At 42.7% G+C, this 22,534-nt stretch overlaps 1 protein-coding gene across 1 annotated transcript in view; it reads right to left on the reverse strand.

The window, feature by feature from the left end:
* LOC117055585 (collagen alpha-6(VI) chain-like) overlaps positions 1-22,534 on the reverse strand; it is a 60,987-nt gene that overhangs the window by 222 nt on the left and 38,231 nt on the right. The window contains exons 20-34 of the mRNA XM_033165198.1: positions 22,351-22,386; positions 22,096-22,158; positions 21,923-21,985; positions 20,760-20,822; positions 19,867-19,929; positions 18,767-18,817; positions 14,788-14,823; positions 13,282-13,344; positions 9,990-10,052; positions 9,114-9,149; positions 8,972-9,008; positions 7,732-7,743; positions 5,862-6,355; positions 4,732-4,828; positions 2,179-2,853 (exon numbers count right to left, since the gene is read on the reverse strand). Coding sequence (XP_033021089.1) covers positions 2,179-2,853; positions 4,732-4,828; positions 5,862-6,355; positions 7,732-7,743; positions 8,972-9,008; positions 9,114-9,149; positions 9,990-10,052; positions 13,282-13,344; positions 14,788-14,823; positions 18,767-18,817; positions 19,867-19,929; positions 20,760-20,822; positions 21,923-21,985; positions 22,096-22,158; positions 22,351-22,386 — 1,852 coding nt within the window. The remainder of the gene's footprint in view (positions 1-2,178; positions 2,854-4,731; positions 4,829-5,861; positions 6,356-7,731; positions 7,744-8,971; positions 9,009-9,113; positions 9,150-9,989; positions 10,053-13,281; positions 13,345-14,787; positions 14,824-18,766; positions 18,818-19,866; positions 19,930-20,759; positions 20,823-21,922; positions 21,986-22,095; positions 22,159-22,350; positions 22,387-22,534) is intronic.

Below are 22,534 nucleotides of genomic sequence, written 5' to 3' on the forward strand. Positions count from 1 at the left end.
GATTGCATCTGGCCCTGGCCCTACACCAAAAGACAGTTTCCAGCCCCTAATTATTTTAACTCACACATGCAATTATTCTTCAAGATCATGTGTCAGGGACCGTGCTGAAGAGGACTGCACAGATGAGGAATGGTGGGAGCCTCCCCCCTCCCACAGATCAGGATCCTGAATCTTCCCAGGAGCTGTGGGACAGTATAGATTTGGAACAATGGTTTGCAGAGGGACATAGTTCAGAAGACAAAAGTTGGGAAGAACTGGGTGGTGAACAGCTAGGAGAAGAAGAACCAGGAGAGAGAGAGAGAACAAACTCTGGTTCACTGGAAAGTGTCCAGCCGATCAATCCAAAGTCATGGAGATTAGATAAGGTAGCTGCACAGAAGGCACAGTGGTTGCGAGATCAGGTTGCAAGACAAGGAAGTGGCGAGGGTGACACGGGGGGAAGTGGGTGTAAACCTTAATTGGGAGCACCTTTACTCTGAGATGGACTCTGTTCTTTCGCTGTGATCATTAAAATCTCTTTTAATGATAAGAGACTGTTTTTTCTTTGTTCTGCTTATCCACCGCCAAAGGGAGGGGGGAGCCACTTCCCCGAAGTCTGACATCATGCATATCTCTGTTTATTGTGAAGAAGGAATGTGCGGGGGAGATGCGACACTTTAGGGGAGGTGGGAAAGGACCTATTTTGTGAATGGTTGCCGGGAACTGATTTCCTGATTATGGGGTGGAGTGGAACGACTTGTAGTTTGCTGACAATGGAGGTGGTTTCATGCTTATCTTGCAAAGAGAGAGGCCCTGGGGATTTTCATCTGTGTGGGTTGTAGGCCACCCCTATGTAAGTCCTCTGTGGGAAAAGCTGTGGCTATAATTGCTTTGTGAACAGAAAAAAAAGCACTGTGCATATGCTTAAAGGGACTGGTGGTAGCATCTATACTTTTTTATAAAAAAAAAGCATTCTTGGATGGACGCTTTAGGAATATTTTTGCATTTTGTTTTCTTCTTGTTTCTGGTCCTTAACTGATTGTAAATGTTTTGTATTTTACACTTCAATACTTTTAAAATACACGAAACGATGAATAAATGGAATAAATAATAAATAATAAAATTTACTGTTCAGTTGTGATTTCTGCTTAAGATTTCTATGCCATGGATTCATAGACGGGGGCTAATAATTTATTGCTCAGTGTCGTCAAAATGGGTTAGATGCTACACTGTGCTTATTTCACTTGCCATGTAGTGCATGCTCTGCCTTGATGCTTTTATCATCAGAAACCATCCACCTGTTGTTCCAGTTCCAGTTTACTGCTTGCAGCATAACTGAGTGTGGATTCTGTCGGCCCACCATCACCCACTCGGCCTTGCAGCTGGGCTGCCAAACTTCACCCCAGTATCACTCTGTCTTGCACAGGAGGGTCTCTATTTTCATCAGTGGAATGTCTGGTTCTAGTATCCTAGAACTTCCTCTGATCATGGGGTAGCTAGGGATGAGTGGGTTTCTTGTGGGTGGAGAAGGAAGCAGGATCACATTGCTTCTTCTAATTAGATTCCACCAGAAGAGAGCAGAGAGAGAGGTTGTGAAGGAGCGTCTCCACCCCCATCGCTCTGCCCGGACACTGAGGTCCAGCTCCGAGGTCCTTCTGGTGGTTCCCTCACTGCGAGAAGTGAGGCTACAGGGAACCAGGCAGAGGGCCTTCTCGGTGGTGGCGCCCACCCTGTGGAACACCCTCCCATCAGATGTCAAGGAAATAAAACAACTATCTGACTTTGAGAAGACATCTGAAGGCAGCCCTGTTTAGGGAAGTTTTTAATGTTTGATGTTTTATCGTGTTTTTAATATTCTGTTGGGAGCCGCCCAGCATGGCTAGGGAAACCCAGACAGATGGATGGGGTATGCATGTATGTATGTATGTATGTATGTATAAATAAATAAATAAATAAATAATGCTGTAAGCAGAGAAAACTCTTCTCTCTCCTCTTTTCCAAGTCTGCTGGCCAATCAGAACAGTAGAGGGCCAGACCAGCAAAGAGACACTCAGGAGGCCATGATAGTGCCTAATCTGGATTAGATTATGGAGAGCCCCGAAGATCTCCGTAAGCATGCTACAGCAACAGAACAAACTTAAAAACAACAGAGAGATGGAAAGCTGTGAGCTCTTTCAAAATCACAAATCGATAACTTACTCCGAAGGAGGTATAGAAAGGGTTTCAGGAACCTAAGCGCGTATTCCAGTTCAGGCTTGTGAATTCTGCCAAGCTGGATCAAATGCTGCTCCACGGGTCGACTTGCCAGCTCCTCAAGTTCTGTGCCATTGTACTTAGGTCCCAAGGAGAGTACCAACAGGGCATAGCCTTGGCACTTGGCTCTCAGAGACGCTTTCTTCAACACTTCTTTATCCCAGTGACTCGTTTCCCCGGCAGATACAATGATGAGAGCCTTGTGTTTCCTCGGGTTGGGAGATGCTGAGAAAACGTTGTTGATTGTCCACTGGATGGCATGGCCAAGGGCAGCTTCTCCACCCAGCTGTTGAAGGAATTCCCAGATGTGTCTTTTCATTGACTGCGTCTTGCCGTAAGTCACCAAGTCGAACTCCTTTTTTGCCGGCGGTTGCTGTGTCTGGGGCTTGAAAGCCGGCACAGCGTGGCTCACCACAGCCACCCTGTCACCCACAGAAGAAGAAGCGGGCTCAGAGGAGACCTCAAAGGCGTCGAGTGCGCTGCTTAAGAAACCTTTCAGTTTCTCAAATTCGCCATGATTCATTGCCCTTGAGGTATCCAAAATGAAAGCTGCGTCCACGTATTCCCAAGGTGGGAGAGCTCTTCTGGTACGTTTGCAGGCAGCATTGGGTTCACATTTATCTGGAAACGAACACATGTTTCAGACATCGGTTTACCAACTGCAGAATGTGGGATGTGATACATAAGTAGCAGTCAAGTACAACATTCCTTGTTTTCCTAGAGTGGACATGTGAGGGAATGTTGGGTCCAGCCAGTCGAAAACTTCCTGTTTCCTCCTGGCTGGGACATACTTCCTTTGCATGTGACTAGAGGTGGGCGTGATCTTACCTGTTCAGGTAACAAAAGGACAAGGCACAAAGCTCTCTCTCTCTCTTTCACTTCCTTCTATGTTGGACCAGCTTTTTAGCTTGAGATGCTCTGGGATCATTCCTCCATATGAGGTAGATCCACATGCAAATACTTTGTAACTGTCTGCCTTCAGGGATCCAACTGTGAACTGATGGTGTGAGTAAACTTCTTTTATAATCTTAAACAAGATTGTCGTGTGTTTATTCTTTTAAGAGGGATATAAGGCAACTCACCAGGAACCAAATAGTGAGAGGCTTACACAAGCCTGCAACCAGCTACCCGATGTGCATTTAAAAGGGGAATGTGAATTGAATTGGCTTGAATGTGGATTGAATTGGCTCACAGCCTCCATTGGGGAAGTGCTGGGGAGATTGACTAACGTTCCTTTCTAGTGCTTGGCTGGACTCAGAGTTGTTGAGATATCTCTAAATATTTAAATAAATATTCATATAAATTATAAAATGTCGGGGTTGGGTGGTGTACAAAATTCGCAGAAAGCATAACATCCCATAAAAATGGTATAGAATACTCAAAAAATTGACCATAGTGACCATTCTTTCAACACTGGGAACTTAGATTATCTAAAGTCTCCCATGCACTCCTATTCTCATTATTGGTGGTTTGAGAGTCACATTTCCAAATATCGAGACAATTCTTTCCTTATTTTAATATTACCCGTATCAAATGCGACAGGTGAAAGCTCATTTAACACCCTTAAATGAGTACAAAATTACATCTCTACTATATCTCAATAGCATATAACAAGTTCAGCAATTTAGCAACAGAAAGTTCTGCATTGCAAGATGTAAATTGGGACAAGTTAACCAATAATTTTATGAGAAGGAAATGTTGAAGAAAACTGCATGGATATCTGTTACTATTATATGAAAATACTTGAATATAATTCATTTTGTTCCTTTTAAATAAAGTTCATTTTCAGATGAAGAGACATGTTTTCTATCTCTATGTATGTATATCATTAATTTTAAACGATAGCTCAGTCAGTAGAGCATGAGACTCTTCATCTCAGGGTCTCAGAGTTGTGGGTTCGAGCCCCATATTGGGCAAAAAGATTCCCGCAATGCAGGGGGTTGGACTAGATTACTCTCACGGTCCCTTCCAATGCTACAGTTCTATGATTCTACTGCTTAATCATATAAGAGCCAAAAAAATCAACCTGAAATCAGTGAATCTAAATAAAAGTTTAGATGAGTTTTTAATTAGTTGTTCCTCTGGCTCACTCATCAACTGTTTTAAAATCAGCCCCACCCTCTGGAAATATCCTTACAATAACCGCTTAATTGCTGTTTTTCAAAACCTTTAATCAACGCTACATTTCTGGTAGGTTTAACTTCCATTGGATGCCTTGATTTTCATCGCATGCCAATTTGCATTCACTGCACTGCCCAGCGTAAAAGATGAAGAGGATAAAGGGGTGTTTTGGCAGAGGCAGCTGGGACAAAATAAAGACACGATCCGAGTCAGCAGTGTGGCCCATACGAAGGGCGTAGTAGTCAACCCTCCTTTTCACAGAGCTTTTCTCCTAAAACACCAGAGATTTCTGCCAAGCCCTGTCAGTCTTATGGCTCAGCATGATCAAATAAACATGTTTCTTGAAAATTATAATTGCAAGCAGATTATGCTTCCTACCGTAACAAAGGGTGCACAGCTGGAGACCATGTAAAAACGATGTGTAATCTCCTTTGCTTGGAATGCGAAGGACTTGAAACTGTCCGGAATCATCCATCTAGAAAGAAAAAATGAAAAGGAGGAGAAAAAACTTCATTTGTTCATTTGTTAAGAATAGGGTTCCTTGCATTGCCATCGAATGGATTATAAATACAACTCCTAACCTCAGATATGCATGCACATCAGCAGTGTTATTCTGCAAAGGGTTTCAATAGGAGCGCAGCGTTCTTTATTTTCTGCAGCATCGTTTCTGTGGTTGCAGCCGTATTATGAAGAATTCACATGTGGTACAAAACCTGGGGTTGCATCTATGAAATCGTGCTGTTAGCACAAGGACTTCGTCCTGTGAAACAAGATTCGCCCTTCCCCATTCTCTCCACCAAACTGTCCCAGAGGGTTTGGTTACACAGGGAAACATTGCGACCCAAAGAAGCCCCATTTGCGGAAGTGGAAATCCTTGCACTAGTGGGACGACATCGTAGGATACAAACCTTAGAGATTGCCTAATCCTTTTTATACTTCATCTTTTTACATTGAGACTCCTTTTAGGTGGGAAAAGCTATAGCTACCATCAGTGCCGGATTTACGTATAAGCTAAACAAGCTGTAGCTTAGGGCCCCACTTTCTTGGGGAGCCCCCAAAAAATTAAAAGGAAAAAAACTGGATGTACATTTCCAAAATATAAGATAAAAAAATAAATAAAACCTACATACAGCAACAGTGTTTTGTGTTGTGTAGGCTCCTATGATGTAAGTAGTGGGCCTTGCCTGCTAGCCTGCTCCCTGAAATATCACTGGTTTGCTCATTTCTATATATAGGGTGCCTACGTTCTGCATGGACTGGTTGCATGGCAACAAGTGCAAATGGCTTTAGATACCTATTAGGTCCGTAAATTACCATATAGCATGTATTCAACACAAAAAACAATGACAATTTGTTGTTGACAAATGACAGCTGGACATATAAAGGGCCCCATTACCTTCAGTAGCTTAGGGCCTCATCAAACCTAAATCTGGCCTTGTCTACCATTAATACAGAGCAAAAGATAATCGCTAAATGCAAAAGAAGTAAAAGACCATAGTTATCCTCACCGCAAAGGAATGATGGAGCTCGGTGATGTTATTAAATGCAACGACCACCGGAAGGATCTCTAAGGCACTGTATTCAAGGACAGCTGCGTTGAAGGAATTTGGATCGGCAGTCTGACCGTGGCTGAAGAAGAGAGCAACTTTTCTCACGTTAGCACCTTGGAGAGTTCTCTTGAAGACATTCCTGGCAACGAACCTCATTGATGCACCCATGTCCCGTCGGCTCTCTGCTCTCTGATAAGAAAGTGCCTTGAGCTCTTGAAGCAAATAGTCTTTGCTGCGGAAATCTGAGAAGCGGATCAGATAGCGGGTGCTAGAGCTGTAGGACACGATGCCCACCCTGGCTCCCACAGGACAGTTGCTTTCTCTGATTCTGAGGTCCTTCACAAGCGCTATGACGATCTCCCTCATTCGGTCAAACATCTGAGGTGTGGTGTCTTGAGATACATCCAAGGCAAACACTAGTTCTGTGGGATATACGGGGCATTCTGGCGTCCCTAGGACAAACGAGCAGGTGGCTTAGCGAGTCAGACATCAGATCTTTGGAGACAAAATCTGTGTTCAGTTCTCCTTTGCGAGGGTTTTACAAAATGGAAATGCTTTATTTTATTTTTGTAGTTTAGAAAGTAATCTACAAATCTAAATAAATAAAGTGGTACCTCAGGTTACAAACGCTTCGGGTTACGTGTTTTCAGGTCGCGGACCGCGAGAAACCCGGAAGGACCGGAAAGGGTTACTTCCGGGTTTCGACGATTGCGCATGCGCAGAAGCGCCAAATCATGCTTTGCGCATGCGCAGAAGTGCCAATTTGCATCGCGTGTGTGCGCAGACGTGGCGCTGCAGGTTATGGAAGCTGCAGGTTGCGGACGTGCCTCCATCACGGATTATGTCCGCAACCCGAGGTTCCACTGTAAATAAACAGGGGTGGAGAATACTCTTAGCTTTCCGTAGCATGACGGAAGCACCTCCAAGTCAGCGTGAGGGCAGCTTGACAGGAAAGATGCTTGAAACTGCTCCACACGATGGAGCAGCAAGATAGTCTCTGTGCTGCAAGTTCATAAATACCTCTTTGTAAAGGCAGACGTTTATCAGCTGTGAGCAGTAATGTTAGATGGCGCTGTGAAGACAAACCACACAGACTTGTCCCCCATGCCATTCCACATGGTAAGCTGATATGTGCAAAAAGGGTTCCTAAATGGGGTAGTTGCTATAGCAGGGGTAGGAGACGTTTTGCAGCCAAGGGCCACATTTCCTTCCGGGGGCCACATGCTACAACGAGGACATATCGTGCAATCTCTTGGGCCAGACAGTGAGATTAATCACTCAAGCACCTTCTCAGATGCATGAACATAATTGGTTATTTAAGCATTTGTTTAAAGAAGATTGGGAAATGTTTATTGAGGAAACTCTGTACACTTGAAAATGTTGGTAGCATTAAGGTAAAGTCAACAGTTTTGATGGAAATAATAATGGAATACTGAATGGTTTAGTTTATATAAAATATGCAGGGATTTATGCTACGCAAAAAGAACCATGGAAAGAGAAGAAGGGAAGTCATTGATATTTTAAGGTTGTTTAAATGAATATTCTAAATTGTAAAAGAGAAAATTTAATAAAAATTATAAAAACAGCATACTTGGTTATTTAGAAGTAAATGATGATAGTGATATTATCATTAGGGTGGGTTTTTTTAAAAAAAAAGTTTTAAAAATCCATTGCATCAGATATCATACAATGCATAATTATACAAAAGAACTTTTACAAAACCATAACAAATACAGTGCAGAACAATTTACTACAGACAAGAAGAGAAAATTCACAAGTGTACCACATAAATCCACTTAACAGCTGCAGTATAATGTTAAGTGCCTACCTTGGTAACAAGCTAAAGGAAAGAGAGAAAAAATAATATAGTATCATTAACAACAACAACAACAACAACAACAACAACAACAACAACTTATTATTTATACCCCGTCCATCTGGCTGGCTTTCCCCAGCGACTCTGGGTGGCTTCCAACAGAATATTAAAAACACAATAATACACCAAACATTAAAAGCTTTCCTAAACAGGGTTGCCTTCAGATGCCTTCTAAAAGTCAGATAGTTGCTTATTTCCTTGACATCTGATGGAAGGGCGTTCCACAGTGTGGGCGCCACTACTGAGAAGGCCCCCTGCCTGGTTCCCTGTAACCTCACTTCTCGCAGTGTCTGGGCTAAACGATGGAGGTGGAGACGCTCCTTCAGGCATACTGGCAAATTATGTAGCAAATGTTCAAGCGTCTCTTCTAGTTATCATAGAATGCTTCAACTATTATTTTACAGAAATCCTTTTGAATGGAATAGCGTAGCAATGGGGTGTAACTCTGAATGTAGAGGGCATTTGTGTCACATCCAATTTGTGCATTTAAAGCACATGATGTCTGTCCCCCCCCCCCCAAGAATTGTGGGCACTGTAGTTATTTAAGGGTGCTGGGAATTAGAGCTCTCTGGTGGGTAAATATAATTCTGAGTATTCTTGGGGGTGGGGGGAAGCCATGGCTGTACAAATGGCAGATATGTGCATTAAATCACGGTGTGGATGCAACTTCAGATATAGCAAGTGGCCACTGTGCGTATAAGCTTGGCTGGTGGAGTTAAACAAGAACGAATAAATGGATTATTCAATGAAGCAAAAGGTCCTGAAGAAAGGACAAATTTGCCAGCTCCCAAATGTGTTTATTGCTTGGTGTAGACATTTCTGGCTCCCATGAAAAGCAAGAGAAGCAGAATTAGGAAAGTAGTACATCACAGTAGCATAGGACTGCAGGATCTGAGCTATGACACAACAATGGAAATGGTCGCCAAGGAGCTATCATGACAATAGCTGGAGATAACTCCCCATAGCAGATGTTAACTAAAGTGTTGGCAAGACAGCTAGCCAGATCAGCCAAAGAGTACCCCAAAACTATTTGAAAACTGGTGGACTTCTTAAGCCTGTGGAGGTCAGTAGTCAACAAAAGATATATGATTACGGGTGTTCTATCTGCCCATGACAATAGGATGATCGTTTATCCTTCATGAGTAACTGAATGCTTGAACAGGGCTATGTATCAGTAAGAATCAATACTTACAGCTGTGCTCACGAATATAAGCAATGAGCTCGCACGGCTGCAGAGTGAGAAAGAGAAGAAAAGTTGAGTAACCCACAGATTACAGGGGGGAATTATAGAACCTCTCTGAATATTTAAGGTCCATGATGCGGTGAATACGTACGGAAAAAGAAGCCACACCCTTTGCTCCTTTAGTACCCTGAAAGAAGAATGATAGCGTATTATAGTAGAACAAATAGATTTCTGTGCTTAGTCACAATTGATAAAGAAGTTGAAAGGAAAGTCATTAAGTGAGGCAAGTGCAGCAGAATATCAGCAGTCATTCAGCAAAGCCATCTGTTCCATTGATTCGGTTTATAACTTAGAAATATGGGGCGACACCATTTTTTTTATTACAGTGGTGCCTCGCAAGACGAAATTAATTCGTTCTGCGAGTGCTGTCGTCTAGCGAAAATTTCATCTTGCGAAGCACGGACGGGGAAAGCGCGGTTTGACAAAAAAAAAAACCGCGGAATTTTTTCGTCTTGCGAGTCGCGCCCATAGGGAAATTCGTCTTGCGAGTCACCCTTTTGCTAACAAATGCCTTTCGTCTAGCGAGGCATTCTTCTTGCGAGGTACCACTGTATTGATAAGAATACGTTGGAAAACACACCTAGGATTCAGCATCACTCTGCGTTCTTGCTTTCATTTGAAAGATATCTATCTATATTCTGCAAAAAATTTTTAAAAAAAGATACTAAACTATACTACACTGAAACGTTTAAATGTTTCTTTGATTGTCCTTGAATCTTCCGATCACACTTGCCACACCAACGTTTGAGAACCACTGCCCTAAAATGACACACCCTGTTGTTGTTCAGTCATTCATTCGTGAATGACACACCCTACTCCAGCCTAACTCAGTCGACACAAGAAAAGAAAATGAGTTAGAGGAGTAAATTACATATAACACTTGGCCTACAGTTATTGTAGCCCACGCAGTGACTGAGCTCTACATGCATAGCAGGTTGCCCAAAGCGAAGATGGCATATTCACATACCCTACGTCCAGGAGGACCACGGTCTCCCAATGTACCCTTTGGGCCAGTAGCACCTTCAGGACCCTAAAAACAATGATGGGGAGAGACACTCCTTAGAAATGCAATTAGCATCTTGGGCATTACAGAAAAGGTAAATGGGCCTAACGGTAAAATACAGGCTAGACAATCAGTGAACTGGAGCTATTCCTTATAAAAAGTTGCGGGAACTGCAGGAACATTTGGGAAAGTGTCTTAATTATGACTCCTTAAGGTCAACATCATTATGGTAGAACTAAATACATAGGCACAAAGAATCAGAAGACTCAGCATGTTGTTTCTTGCTTCCAGACGGAGGGTTTCATCCCTGTTATCGTCCCCCCCCCCCCAGCCCGGGACTGCTGCTGCCACCTCCTCCTTCTTGAATTAATCACACGACAGAGGGCCTTTTCAGTGGTGGCCCCACAATTGCAGAAGTTGCAAATGGGTCTTAAAGATCCATCTTTTTACGGTGGCATTCAGTAGCTGATTACACACTTGAGCTGCCAAAATGGTTCTGTGGTCTGCTTTCCTAGGCTCTTTGGGCTGGCTGTTAAGTGGTATTTTGAGTAGAGGGAATAGTTTCAATTTCTATATTATTTTGTTTTGAGGTGCTTTCGGTTAGCTACTTTGTTGGAGATTTGATTCCTCGAAAAGGAATGGCCTCTCTCTCTTACCACCGTAGCCTAGCCGCCCCGATTTTGTCAGCCCATTTTTAAACCAAGGAGAGGAAAAGTAGTTTGTGACACAGTGTGTGTGTGCGACACATGACTAAAGTGGTTTGTATGAAAAATTGATATCGCGCCAACCAGCAAGCTTTCCTTAATACTGTTTTTACATAAACACAGATGGAATGTGTTAGCTGTACTCTTATAATTGTTACCAGTAATTTATATAGCACTCCTAAAGTTGAAAACTCTTTTACAGCCCTTATCTCGTTAATTATGGTCACAGCATGACCAAAACATGCAAAAAAAAAAATGCTTCAGTTTAAGAGAATTGTTTCTGAAATAGCATTCCTGTTGAGTTACGACAGGCAAACCACTATCTGCAATTTCTGGAAAATCCACGACTCCTTATTTCTACAAGTTTTTCCCCAGCTGGATAAATGGGTATTTACCGCAAGTGTCTATTTTGCATGGATATATTCTTATTTTAAATATGTTTTTTATAGTTTTTGTGGTTTTAACTGCTTTAAATACCTTTTGTGTAAATCGCCTGGAGATGGTTAGGCAACTAATAAATCAACGGTGGTCATGATAATCTAAAAGCTCTCCTTTATAAAGGTGGGGGAAACTGAAACAGTTATTATTAGCAGTAGTAAGCTAGTATAAAGGGATGCGGGAGGCGCTGTGGGTTAAACCACAGAGCCTAGGGCTTGCCAATCAGAAGGTCGGCGGTTTGAATCCCCGCGATGGGGTGAGCTCCTGTTGTTTGGTCCCAGCTCCTGCCCACCTAGCAGTTCAAAAGCACGTCAAAGTGCATGTAGATAAATAGGTACCACTCCGGCAGGAAGGTAAACGGCGTTTCCGTGTGCTGCTCTGGTTCGCCAGAAGCGGCATAGTCATGCTGGCCACATGACCCAGAAGCTGTGCACCGGCTCCCTCGGCCAGTAACGCAAGATGAGCGCCGCAACCCCAGAGTCGTCCACGACTGGACCTAATGGTCAGGGGTCCCCTTTACCTTTAAGCTAGTATAAAGGTCTCTAATCCCACCCCTTGCCGTCCCATTCACAGGCAGCAAAAGCAGGGAGCATTTGGGCAATTTTCAGGTGGGTGAGAGGAGTGAAAATTTCTGGGACAGGAGGGGGGCAGCAGCAATAGACTTCCAGGTGTTAGCCATTTTTGTTTCAACCTGCCATTTTCCGTTAGACTCACTGTTACTTTTGAGTGTGGGTGTGTGCAAATGAGACCAGTTCTTCTGCCTTCACTGTACATCTGTGAGGGACCAGTATCTTACTCACTGTTTGAAAGAGAATAAGTTGTGGGTAACCCTTCTAAGTCACCTGTTCCACAAATTATGGTATGCCAGACCCTCCAAGTGCCCCTATTGTCCAGGGACGTCCCTGATTTAAAGAAGCCATCTTGGTTTCTGATTTGATCCAGGAATGTCCCTCTTTTCCTTAGGATGTCCCTATTTTCATTGGAGAAATGCTGGAGGGTATGGAGTTATCTGACCCCCGAGTCATCTGAAGGCAAGGTTTTTAATGTTTAATGTTTTATTATGTTTTTTTTTTTAATATATCTGTTGGAAGCTCTCCAGAGTGGCTGGGGCAACCCAGCAAGATGTGTGGGTGTATAAATAGTAAAATTATCATTATGGAATGGGACGTCCCTATTTTCATCGGAGAAATGTTGGAAGGTAAGGAGAAAGGTCTGTTGAATATAATGGAGCTTACTTTCAGGTAAGTGGAGTGAGGATTTCAGCGTAAAACAACAGACAGTGCTGGTTGTAATCTGAGTAACAGTAACAGGAAAGCTTTTATCTGGGGAATATTTCTCTGGGCCATGCTCATATATGAACACAGAGTACTGGGACAGGTAGGTAGCCGTGTTGCTCTCCCATAGGCAAAACAAAATAAAAAATAAAAAAATTCCTTCCAGTAGCACCTTAGAGACCAACTAAGTTTGTTCTTGGTATGAGCTTTCGTGTGCATGCACACTTCTTCAGATACACTGATACAGAAGTCACCAGACCCTTATATATAGTGAGAGGGTGGGGAGGGGTATTACTCAGAAGGGTGGTGGGAATGGGTGATTGGCTGATAGGTGTGGAAAACCTGTTTGACAACTGTTAACAACTGCAATTGGTCTTACAGGAAAAAGCAAGGGGTGAGATGGCTAAAGATAGCTTTGTCATGTATAATGAGATAAGAATCCAATGTCTCTATTCAGACCAGGTCTCTCCATGGTTTTAAGTTTGTTAATTAGTTGCAATTCAGCAACTTCTCTTTCCAGTCTATTTCTGAAATTCCTTTGTAGTATGACAGCTACTTTGAGATCTTGTATAGAATGTCCTGGGAGACTGAAGTCTCCTTTGGGGTAGGTTCATGTTGTGAGTGAACTTCATGGCTTAATGGGGAGCTAAGCCTTTGCCTACTGACACCAAGTTCAGTCCAGTACATTGCACACACCCTCGTGATATGACAAGCTTAAATCCAGATACCTCTCCGTGTCAGGATTGCAATTGTGTAAGCAATGAGAGTAAGCAGTGTGTGTGTGTGTGTGTGTGTTTCAAGCACATTTTGATATTAAGAGAGCATAAAGGATTGGTTTACCTTTCTCCCAGGGATTCCTTTTGGCCCAAGTTCTCCTGCAATGCCAGGGTTGCCAGCCTCACCCTAATGGAAATACATAAAACACAATGAATTTGAGGAGAAATGGCTACTGAAAGCCTCTGTTTGTTAATTACAATATTTATATAGCCTGCCTTTTGTACCAAAGCACCCCAAATGACCAAGATATCAAGTACAGTCAAAACTTGGTTCTCGATCGTCTCCATTTCCGAATGTTTTGGCTCCCGAAATTCAAAAACCCAGAAGTAAGTGTTCCGGCTTTCAAACGTTTTTGGAAGCCGAACACCCGATGCGGCAGACAAGCGGCTTCTGGTTGGCTCTTTCAATTGTAAGAGCCAATCAGAAGCTGCACCTCAGAATTCGAACATTTCTGAAGTCAAACGTCCTTCCAGAATGGATTACGTTCAACTTCTGAGGCAACACTGTACTTATTAAAAACCAGACAGTTGCTGGTTTGGAGTGAGATTCAAGGACATACTGGCAAATTCAGGTTGCACAATTAATAGTGGTTCATTGGGAGGTCTTGCGCAACAATCCCAATTCCCCAAAGTACCAGATTTTCGCGGCACGTCAAATAACAGGCAAATGCCCTGGAAAGTGAAGGGATAACACTTGTTTGATGCAACATAGAGCAGCCACGTGGAAATTGAGCAGGGCTGTTAAGCTATTCAAATAGCCCAACTCCATCACATCATTTAATAAACCACTGGGTGAAAATAATGATAATCGAAGGATGGAAAGGGAGGATCCAAATCCAGTACAAATGGAAGAGTTCTTTCCAACACAATTAGCAGACATGGAGTGGATCTAGACACGGGGAGGGGGATGCTATAAATAAGTCAGAAATTAGATCATTATAACAAAAGAAAAAAAAATCCCTACAGAAAACCATGTTTAAAATTTTTCTGCTCTCTGGCGCCATCTGGTGTTGCATCCTTATAGCGCATTCAAATTGCTGCTTCTTTACTAATGTAGCTGAGTCCATGGAGTCCTGATCAGGACTGCAGCGAGGGGCAAAGGTTTAATGCCCCAAGCCAGACTTCCAATCCAGATCAGCTATTTATTTCTTTAAATGTGATTGCACTGATCACATCACTTCGAGTTTGACCACCAAACATTTTTGCTGATGCTTGTAATTCCCACCTTGATTCTGAATCAATTCAAAGAAGACTTGACCATCACTGATAGCCTGCTGACAAATTTGAGGAGTGACATTATCAAACACCTATTATCTTTCCAATCTTCCTCTGCATTGCAGCATGCTATCATCCACCAAACAGGACTTTCTTAATGATAACTGAGCCAATTATCTTTTCATAGCTTTCAGCCAATCACGCTTCTTCTGCTGTCCCATTTTATTTCCATGCTTTTGCATATACTCTTGCCAAACCATTAAATCGCAGAGGAAACATTGGGACACAGTAGAGATGTGGCAGATGTGGCATATATATATAGAGTTTTTAAAAACAAAAAACCAAAAACCAATACCTTCTGACCCATAGCTCCAGGAAATCCTTTTTGCCCCTGTAACACACAAAGGAAGGAAACAGTGTTTAATCATGTTTATGTGTTATTTTAAGGACAGCAATCCCCATAAAGATACGCCAGCAACGGCTGCAAGAAGAAAAGTGCATTTTATCTTCCTATTTCCTCCGCACATTCTAGATTTCTAATGGGATTCATCTGGTACGACCTTTCTCAATATCTGCTTTGACCTAGCTGCAAACTCTTGCAGCCAGCTCACTTATTCCCTGCAGAGAGTTTCAGGGTCTATTCCCATCACCTTTGCATAAATAATGGCACGTTGTTGTTGTTGTTGTTGTTGTTGTTGTTGTTGTTGTTGTTGTTGTTGTTTGAGTCAGTGCGCATAGATCATGGGAACAAGGGCAGTCGATTCGGGCTGACCGGCACCCAAAATCACAAGACTACTGTGTTGACTCCTACACACTCGGATGACTCCCTTTGTATGCAAAAACAAAACATTTTTAAAAACCCAAGCTGTCTAATGATAACCCAGCAAATTTAGTGTCCTCCAAAACCACAAAGTTCGGCTGAAAAACAGAAAACTAGGAGGAGTGAAAATGTCAGCCTAGTCGGGTCCCTCACAGCTTTTACTTTCTCAGTGGAAGATATGACTACTGTTAACTAAAATTTTTTAAAGGTTGGAGGAGGGGGGTTTCCCTCCGCCATCACACACACACACACACACACACACACTCACACACTGACTACCAAAATCAACACAATCAGTCCTGCAAATGTCCTCAGAAAACACTGCATCACACAGCCCCCCCCTTCAATCTCTATTCAAAGGGCCTCCGCTGCACATTACCAAATGTACCTATGTACTGGCTCACTGGGATGCGGGTGGCGCTGTGGGTTAAACCACAGAGCCTAGGGCTTGCTGATCAGAAGGTCGGTGGTTTGAATCCCCATGACGGGGTGAGCTCCCGTTGCTCGGTCCCAGCTCCTGCCCACCTAGCAGTTCGAAAGTGTGTCAAACTGCAAGTAGATAAATAGGTACCACTCTGGCGGGAAGGTAAACGGCGTTTCTGTGTGCTGCTCTAGTTCGCCAGAAGCAGTATATTCATGCTGGCCACATGACCCAGAAGCTGTACGCCGGCTCCCTCGGCCAATAAAGCGAGATGAGCGCCACAACCCCAGAGTCGTCCGTGACTGGACCTAATGGTCAGGGGTCCCCTTTACCTTTACCTTACTGGCTCACTGGGAAAACGTTAGAAAGTCATGTAAAATCGCTCCAGTATTGGATTTGCACCATTCAAATTTTGTTCTGTTCAGGAAAGGAATGGCTACTGGGGGGGGGGGGAGTCTGGGATGTGGGCAGCCATAATCCCTCAAGCCTGAGATCATGTACTCAGCAGCCTGTTGTGCAAGAGGTAATCAATGGCAGCCTGGCAGATGGATGTCAGAAAGGTAGCCATCCCACAGAGAATAGCAGATCCTCCAGGAATGGATTGGGTTCTCGGTCAGGACAAAGGAGTATGATTACATTGACCGGGATAAACAGGAACTTGTAAATATTTCTTTTGTATCACTTGGTGGGTGTGAGGTGGAGGGCAAGGGAGCGATGGGGGCATACCTGATGAACCAGTTTCTGACAGAACAAACCCTCCCTGTTTGTGACATATGTATGATGTATCTATGATGTATGCATGATGCTTCACCAAAGGTGTTGTGGGAAAAAGGTGTTGTGTGCTTCTTCCTGCTTCTTCCATGTGTCCAGGGCCAGATTTAGGTTTGATGAGGCCCTAAGCTACTGAAGGTAATGGGGCCCTTTATACGCCCAGCTGTCCTTTGTCAACAACAAATTGTCACTGTTTTTTAGTGTTGAATATGTGGTGTATGGTAATTTATGGACCTAATAGGTATCTAAAGCCATTTGCACATAACGAATAGGAGCCTACAAAACACAAAACACTGTTGCTGTATGTAGGTTTTATTTTATTTGTTTTTTATCTTATATTTTGGAAATGTACATCCAGGTTTTTCCCCTTTAAACTTTTTGGGGGGCCCCAAGAGAGCGGGGCCCTAAGCTATAGCTTGTTTAGCTTATATGTAAATCTGGCACTGCATGTGGTGGGTGGAAGTCCTGTTGCAACCATCTTTTGAATAAAGATCAGGCTACAGGCCGATGTTTTGCTCCTGTATTTTTGGCTGGTGTCTTTGTTTGGCACTCCAAGTGAGCCCAAGGATTTTCATTTAACACTAGCTGTCTGGAAGCCTGAAAAGAAACACTCCTATTGTGGCATGCTACATTTTAGGTAGGGGAAGGTTTCAGGGCCATAGGAAAGAGAAATTGTCTTTTTCTTGCTCCTAAACCTCACAAAATAGTGCAGGGAGGGTAGTTTGGGGGATATTTTTAAAAACATCATAGTATATGTTATGTACTGAGTTGAACAGGATCCAAAATGCAGCAGTCTGATTGGTCCTAGAACAATAGGATTCAGAATGCAGCAGTCTGATTGGTCCTAGAACAATAGGAGCCAGAATGCAGTAGTCTGATTGGTCCGCAGGAGCCACCCAATCCAGTTCCAGGTGGAAGTGAATCCGCAACCTGATTGGCATACAGGAGTATCCCAGAATTAGCCAATCAAGTTGGGCCCATTGTGTAAATAATGTATATAAAGCAGACGTTTTGGGGAAACTTCCATTCCTTGCTACTATGAGCTGAATAAAGAGCACAAAATCCATACTTGACTCCAAGTATATTTCAGTATATATCCCCCGATCATTATCCCCCCTTCCACTATAATGTAAGATGTTTTGGTCTTGAGCAGTCCAATCTCCTCTTGATTTTCCCTGTTTTATGTATGTATGTATGTGTGTATATATAACCGAAACCATAACAACTAACAACCTCAATCTCCCATGGCTCAATTGCCGTCAACATTCTGTAGGTCCTGAAAGCCTACAGGTTCTTGCCTGGGCATTTTAGGGATTTTAATCTCCTTTTCCTCTTAATTTACAGACCGATAGATTTCTGTGCAAGTACCTTTCCAAAAAAAGCAGAGTCCTTTTTGTTGAGGATAATTCAGAGGGAAATTCCCAGGTTTCAAAAAAGATTATTTATGTGTTGCTACTACTGCGGCCCGTGTTTTGTTAGCCCCCAAATGGAAAACGAGTGAGGTCCCAACCACAGAAGAGTGGCGACTTAAACTGATGGAATACAGGCAGCTTGCAGATTTAACATATAGAATAAGAGAACAAGAAGAATGCACATTTGAAGAAGACTGGAAAATATTTACTGAGTATATGGGTGAAAATTGTCTTCATTTAAAAATGCGGGCAGCATTAATTCAACAGTGTAAATAAGATTTGATGGATGTAACAGTGGATTACTGAATGGTTTGGTTCATGTAAAATATGCAGGGATGTATAAATACGCAGGAAAGATAAGAAGGGAAGTCATTGATTTAAGGTTGCTTAAGTGAATATTTTTAAATGTAATTTAGAAAATTTAGTAACATTTAATTATATATATAGCCTACAGGTTCTTGCCTAGACATCTTAGGGATTTTAATCTCCTTTTTCTTTTAATTTACAGACCGATAGATTTCTGTACATGTGGAAAAATCATCTACATATAACAGAAACCACAATGCTGTGAGTGGGGAACATGGCGACCTCCAGTTGTCGCTAGATTACAACTCCCTGTCCTTTGGCCATCCCTGTAGTGGAGCCGATGAGAATAGGAATCCGGCAAAATCTGTAGGATCAAAGGCTTCCTAACCGTGCATTACTTTATTTTTGTGTGTGTACCTGTTTGCTGGCAAACTGATAGGTGTCAAGCCACCAAGTTTGATACTGGAAGGCAACACGTAAGGAGATAATCTAGTGCCCACACCTCTAAAATAATCCATGATTTATTTCCATTCATTCTGATTGATAGTGTGATCTGTAAGGATATTTACAAAAAGAGCTTAGAAAGATTTCTTTTCACGCTTACCTTTATTCCTTTATGTCCTGGTTCACCATATCCAATGGCACCGCCATCGCCCTAAAGCAAAGTTACATTACATCAGTGTTTAATTTTCATTTCCATCTACCCTGTCGGGGGCACAAAGGTCTTCTTTGTGTTAACAGTCGCAAAACCGGAAGAAGATTTTGACAAATCTAAACAAACAGAGGACTACAACATGCATTTCTCCTCCTACTTTCCATAAATTCTTTTCATTTATTCCTATATTAAGATGAGTTCAATTAATACTTCTCCTGATAAATTCATCTGCACCAGGGTTGTTTGTTTGTTTTTATTTAAAAAAAAATATGTTCAAGACTGGAATTATTATTATTTATTAATTAAATTTATATACTGTCATTGATCCAAAGATCTCAGGAAGAAGAAGAAGAAGAAGAAGAAGAAGAAGAAGAAGAAGAAGAGGAGGAGGAGGAGGAGGAGTTTGGATTTGATATCCCGCTTTATCACTACCCGAAGGAGTCTCAAAGCGGCTAACAATCTCCTTTCCCTTCGTCCTCCACAACAAACACTCTGTCAGGTGAGTGGGGCTGAGAGACTTCAAAGAAGTGTGACTAGCCCAAGGTCACCCAGCAGCTGCATGTGGAGGAGCGGGGACGCGAACCCGGTTCACCAGATTACGAGTCTACTGCTCTTAACCACTACACCACACTGGCTCTCAAGAGAGAGAAGACAGAAGGCTTAGACCTGTAATGCAGGGTTGGAGGTGTAATGCAGCAAAAATCAGACTCCAGCCTCAAGAGTCTCAAGAGCATGGGTAGGCAAACTAAGGCCCAGGGGCCAGATCCGACCCAATCACCTTCTAAATCCGGCCTGCGGACGGTCTGGGAATCAGCGTGTTTTTATATGAGTAGAATGTGTCCTTTGATTTAAAATGCATCTCTGGGTTATTTGTGGGGCATAGGAATTTGTTCATTCCCCCCCCCCATATCGTCTGGCCCACCACATGGTCTGAGGGACGGTGGACAGGCTCATGGCTAAAAAAGGTTGCTGACCACACTGGTTCACTAGATAAAAAAAAATACAGGATAAAAATTACAGGAGTATAAACAAAACAATAACATGCAAACCCTTATTCCCCGGCGTCCTGGTGGACCTCTCTCCCCTTTTATCCCAGAGTCGCCAGGCTCTCCCTGTTAAATGAATAGAAAATTGATACTGTTATAGGATCTGGAATGGGATGCCTGTCCTCTCAGAATCCCTTGCAGTCTCATGAGTTTGAATTTGTAAAACTGGTGTCTGGAGATGACCTCCACCGCAATAATACCAAAGCTGTTCCCAAAATACAGTGGTACCTTGGTTCTCAAACTTAATCCGTTCCGGAAGTCCATTCCAAAACCAAAGTGCTCCGAAACCAAGGCATGCTTTCCCATAGAAAGTAATGCAAAATGGATTAATCCGTTCTAGACTTTTAAAAACAACCCCTAAAACAGCAATTTAACATGAATTCTACTATCTAGTGAGACCATTGATCCATAAAATGACAGCAATAATCAATGCACTGTACTATAAAATAAATAAGACATTATTGTAGATGATAAAAATTTTTTTTAAAAAAATAATTCTTACCTGCACACTGATGATAGTCATTGTTTGGATGGGGTGGCTTTTATCCATTTTTGCAGTCACACCATCAATCAATCAATCAATCAATCAGTAGCTGAACTGGGTTCCACACAGTCACAAAAACAAATGAAACGAAAAAGCCTCAAAAACAAAAACGCAAAATAAATAGCAAAAACAAAAGCGCCAAACTTAATCTGCTCTGGAAGTCCATTTGTCTTCCGAAATCTTCAAAAACCAAAGTGCAGCTTCTGATTGGTGCAGGCGCCCCAGAAAGAATAGCTGACAGCCGCATCAGATGTTCAGTTTCTGAAAAATGTTTGAAAACTGGAACACTTTTTGGCGTTTGAGAACCAAGGTACCACTGTAAATTGAACCTGCTGGATTCTCTGAAACATACCTTATTGCCTTTGGTTCCCCAGCTCCCAGGAATGCCTGGTGGACCTGCCACTCCCAGGTAACCCTGAAACAAAAGATAAAACAGGGCAAAACTATGCATCTGGGTGGATTATTATTTGGCATAGCATTTTTCTTTTAATGTGCTACCACCCAGGCCTGTCCATGAGGCAGACTGAAGCAGCTGCCTCAGGCAGCGGGATCCCAAGTGCTGGCACTCCTATGGATCCTCCAGCTTGGGGAGAGGGATGCTGGCTGGCACAAACTCAGATTGTGGGTGGACGGTCAACTGGAACAGCCCACACCAATGGCGGGGGGGTCACTCCCTGAGGTCCTGCAACTCCCTTTTGACCATCAGCCAGTGGGCTGGAGGGAGGAGACATCAGCCAGCAGTGGTGCTGCCCAATATCTGGATATTTGCCACATTGGCACATCTACCTCCATGATGAACATCATCAAAGTTGTGGCTATGTTTTACCCAGGTTTTTGGCTCAGAGTGCGGTCTTTGGCTCCTGTGCCTCAGGGACAAACTAAGGTTGCAGAGGATGTTTTGCCACAGTCAATATGGAATTTGTTTTACTGATTGACTCTGGACTTCATTTCACATTGTGATAGATGATAGATAGATCTATGATAGTAAATGTAAAGGGACCCCTGACCATTAGGTCCAGTCATGGACGACTCTGGGGTTGCGGCACTCATCTCACATTACTGGCTGAGGGAGCCGGTGTACAGCTTCCGAGGTCATGTGGCCAGCATGACAGAGCCGTTCTGGTGAACCACAGCAGCGCAGAAACGCCATTTACCTTCCCACAGGAGTGGTACCTATTTATCTACTTGCACTTTGACACACTTTTGAACTGCTAGGTGGGCAGGAGCTGGGACCGAGCAACGGGAGCTCACCCCGTCATGGGGATTCAAACCACCGACCTTCTGATCAGCAAGCCTTAAAAAAAATGTTTAGGAGGTACTCTCATTTTGACTCAAGAAAATCACCATTTTATAGTTCAATTAGGGAAAAATAAATACAGTAAATTGACAAAAGTACAAAGATTCACAAATGTTTAGGTGTATGCATCCCCCTCAGAAAAAAAGCACTGGATGATAGGATTTTAGTTAATTTAAGCTGATTTGAGATTTTAAAAATAAAATAAAGTGTTTACATACAGGAAACCCTTTGCTTCCTTGATTTCCTTTCATTCCCTTCACACCCTGGATTCCTCTCACACCCTAGAAACATATTTGACAAAAACAGAAAATTGAATATGAACAAATCGTGTTTTCAGCACAGACTCTCTCAATATCCCTCAGAAATAAACCTGAATATTTTTAATGTTGACCTGTGGACCTTTAAATCCTTGCTGTCCAGGAAAACCGCTAGGACCATGGGGCCCTTGTCTCCCCTGTAGCAAACAAAAGCAAGAAAAGACCAGACTTAAAATCTCCATTCATGAAGAAATAAGTTGAATTAGAGACCAAATTACACCGAGGCCAGACAGTTTTCTTTGTAAGACAATCCAATATATTGTCGTCATGATAAAACATCACTCCTATAAATAATTATATATATATATATAAATAAAATGCACACATACCTGGGGGCCAGGCTGGCCTCTTCGGCCTTGATGTCCCTATGACAAGATGATTGCAATAAGTTAAACATTCCTACTTAGATCTCACTTTAACCAGCCTATGTCCACTTGGATGTACGTACCATTGAATTTAAAAGGGCTTACTCTTAAGAAGATGTGCATAGCTCTAGGATGCTGTGTGACAAAA

This window comes from Lacerta agilis, chromosome 12 (assembly GCF_009819535.1).
Source record: "Lacerta agilis isolate rLacAgi1 chromosome 12, rLacAgi1.pri, whole genome shotgun sequence".
Classification (NCBI taxonomy): Eukaryota; Metazoa; Chordata; class Lepidosauria; order Squamata; family Lacertidae; genus Lacerta; species Lacerta agilis.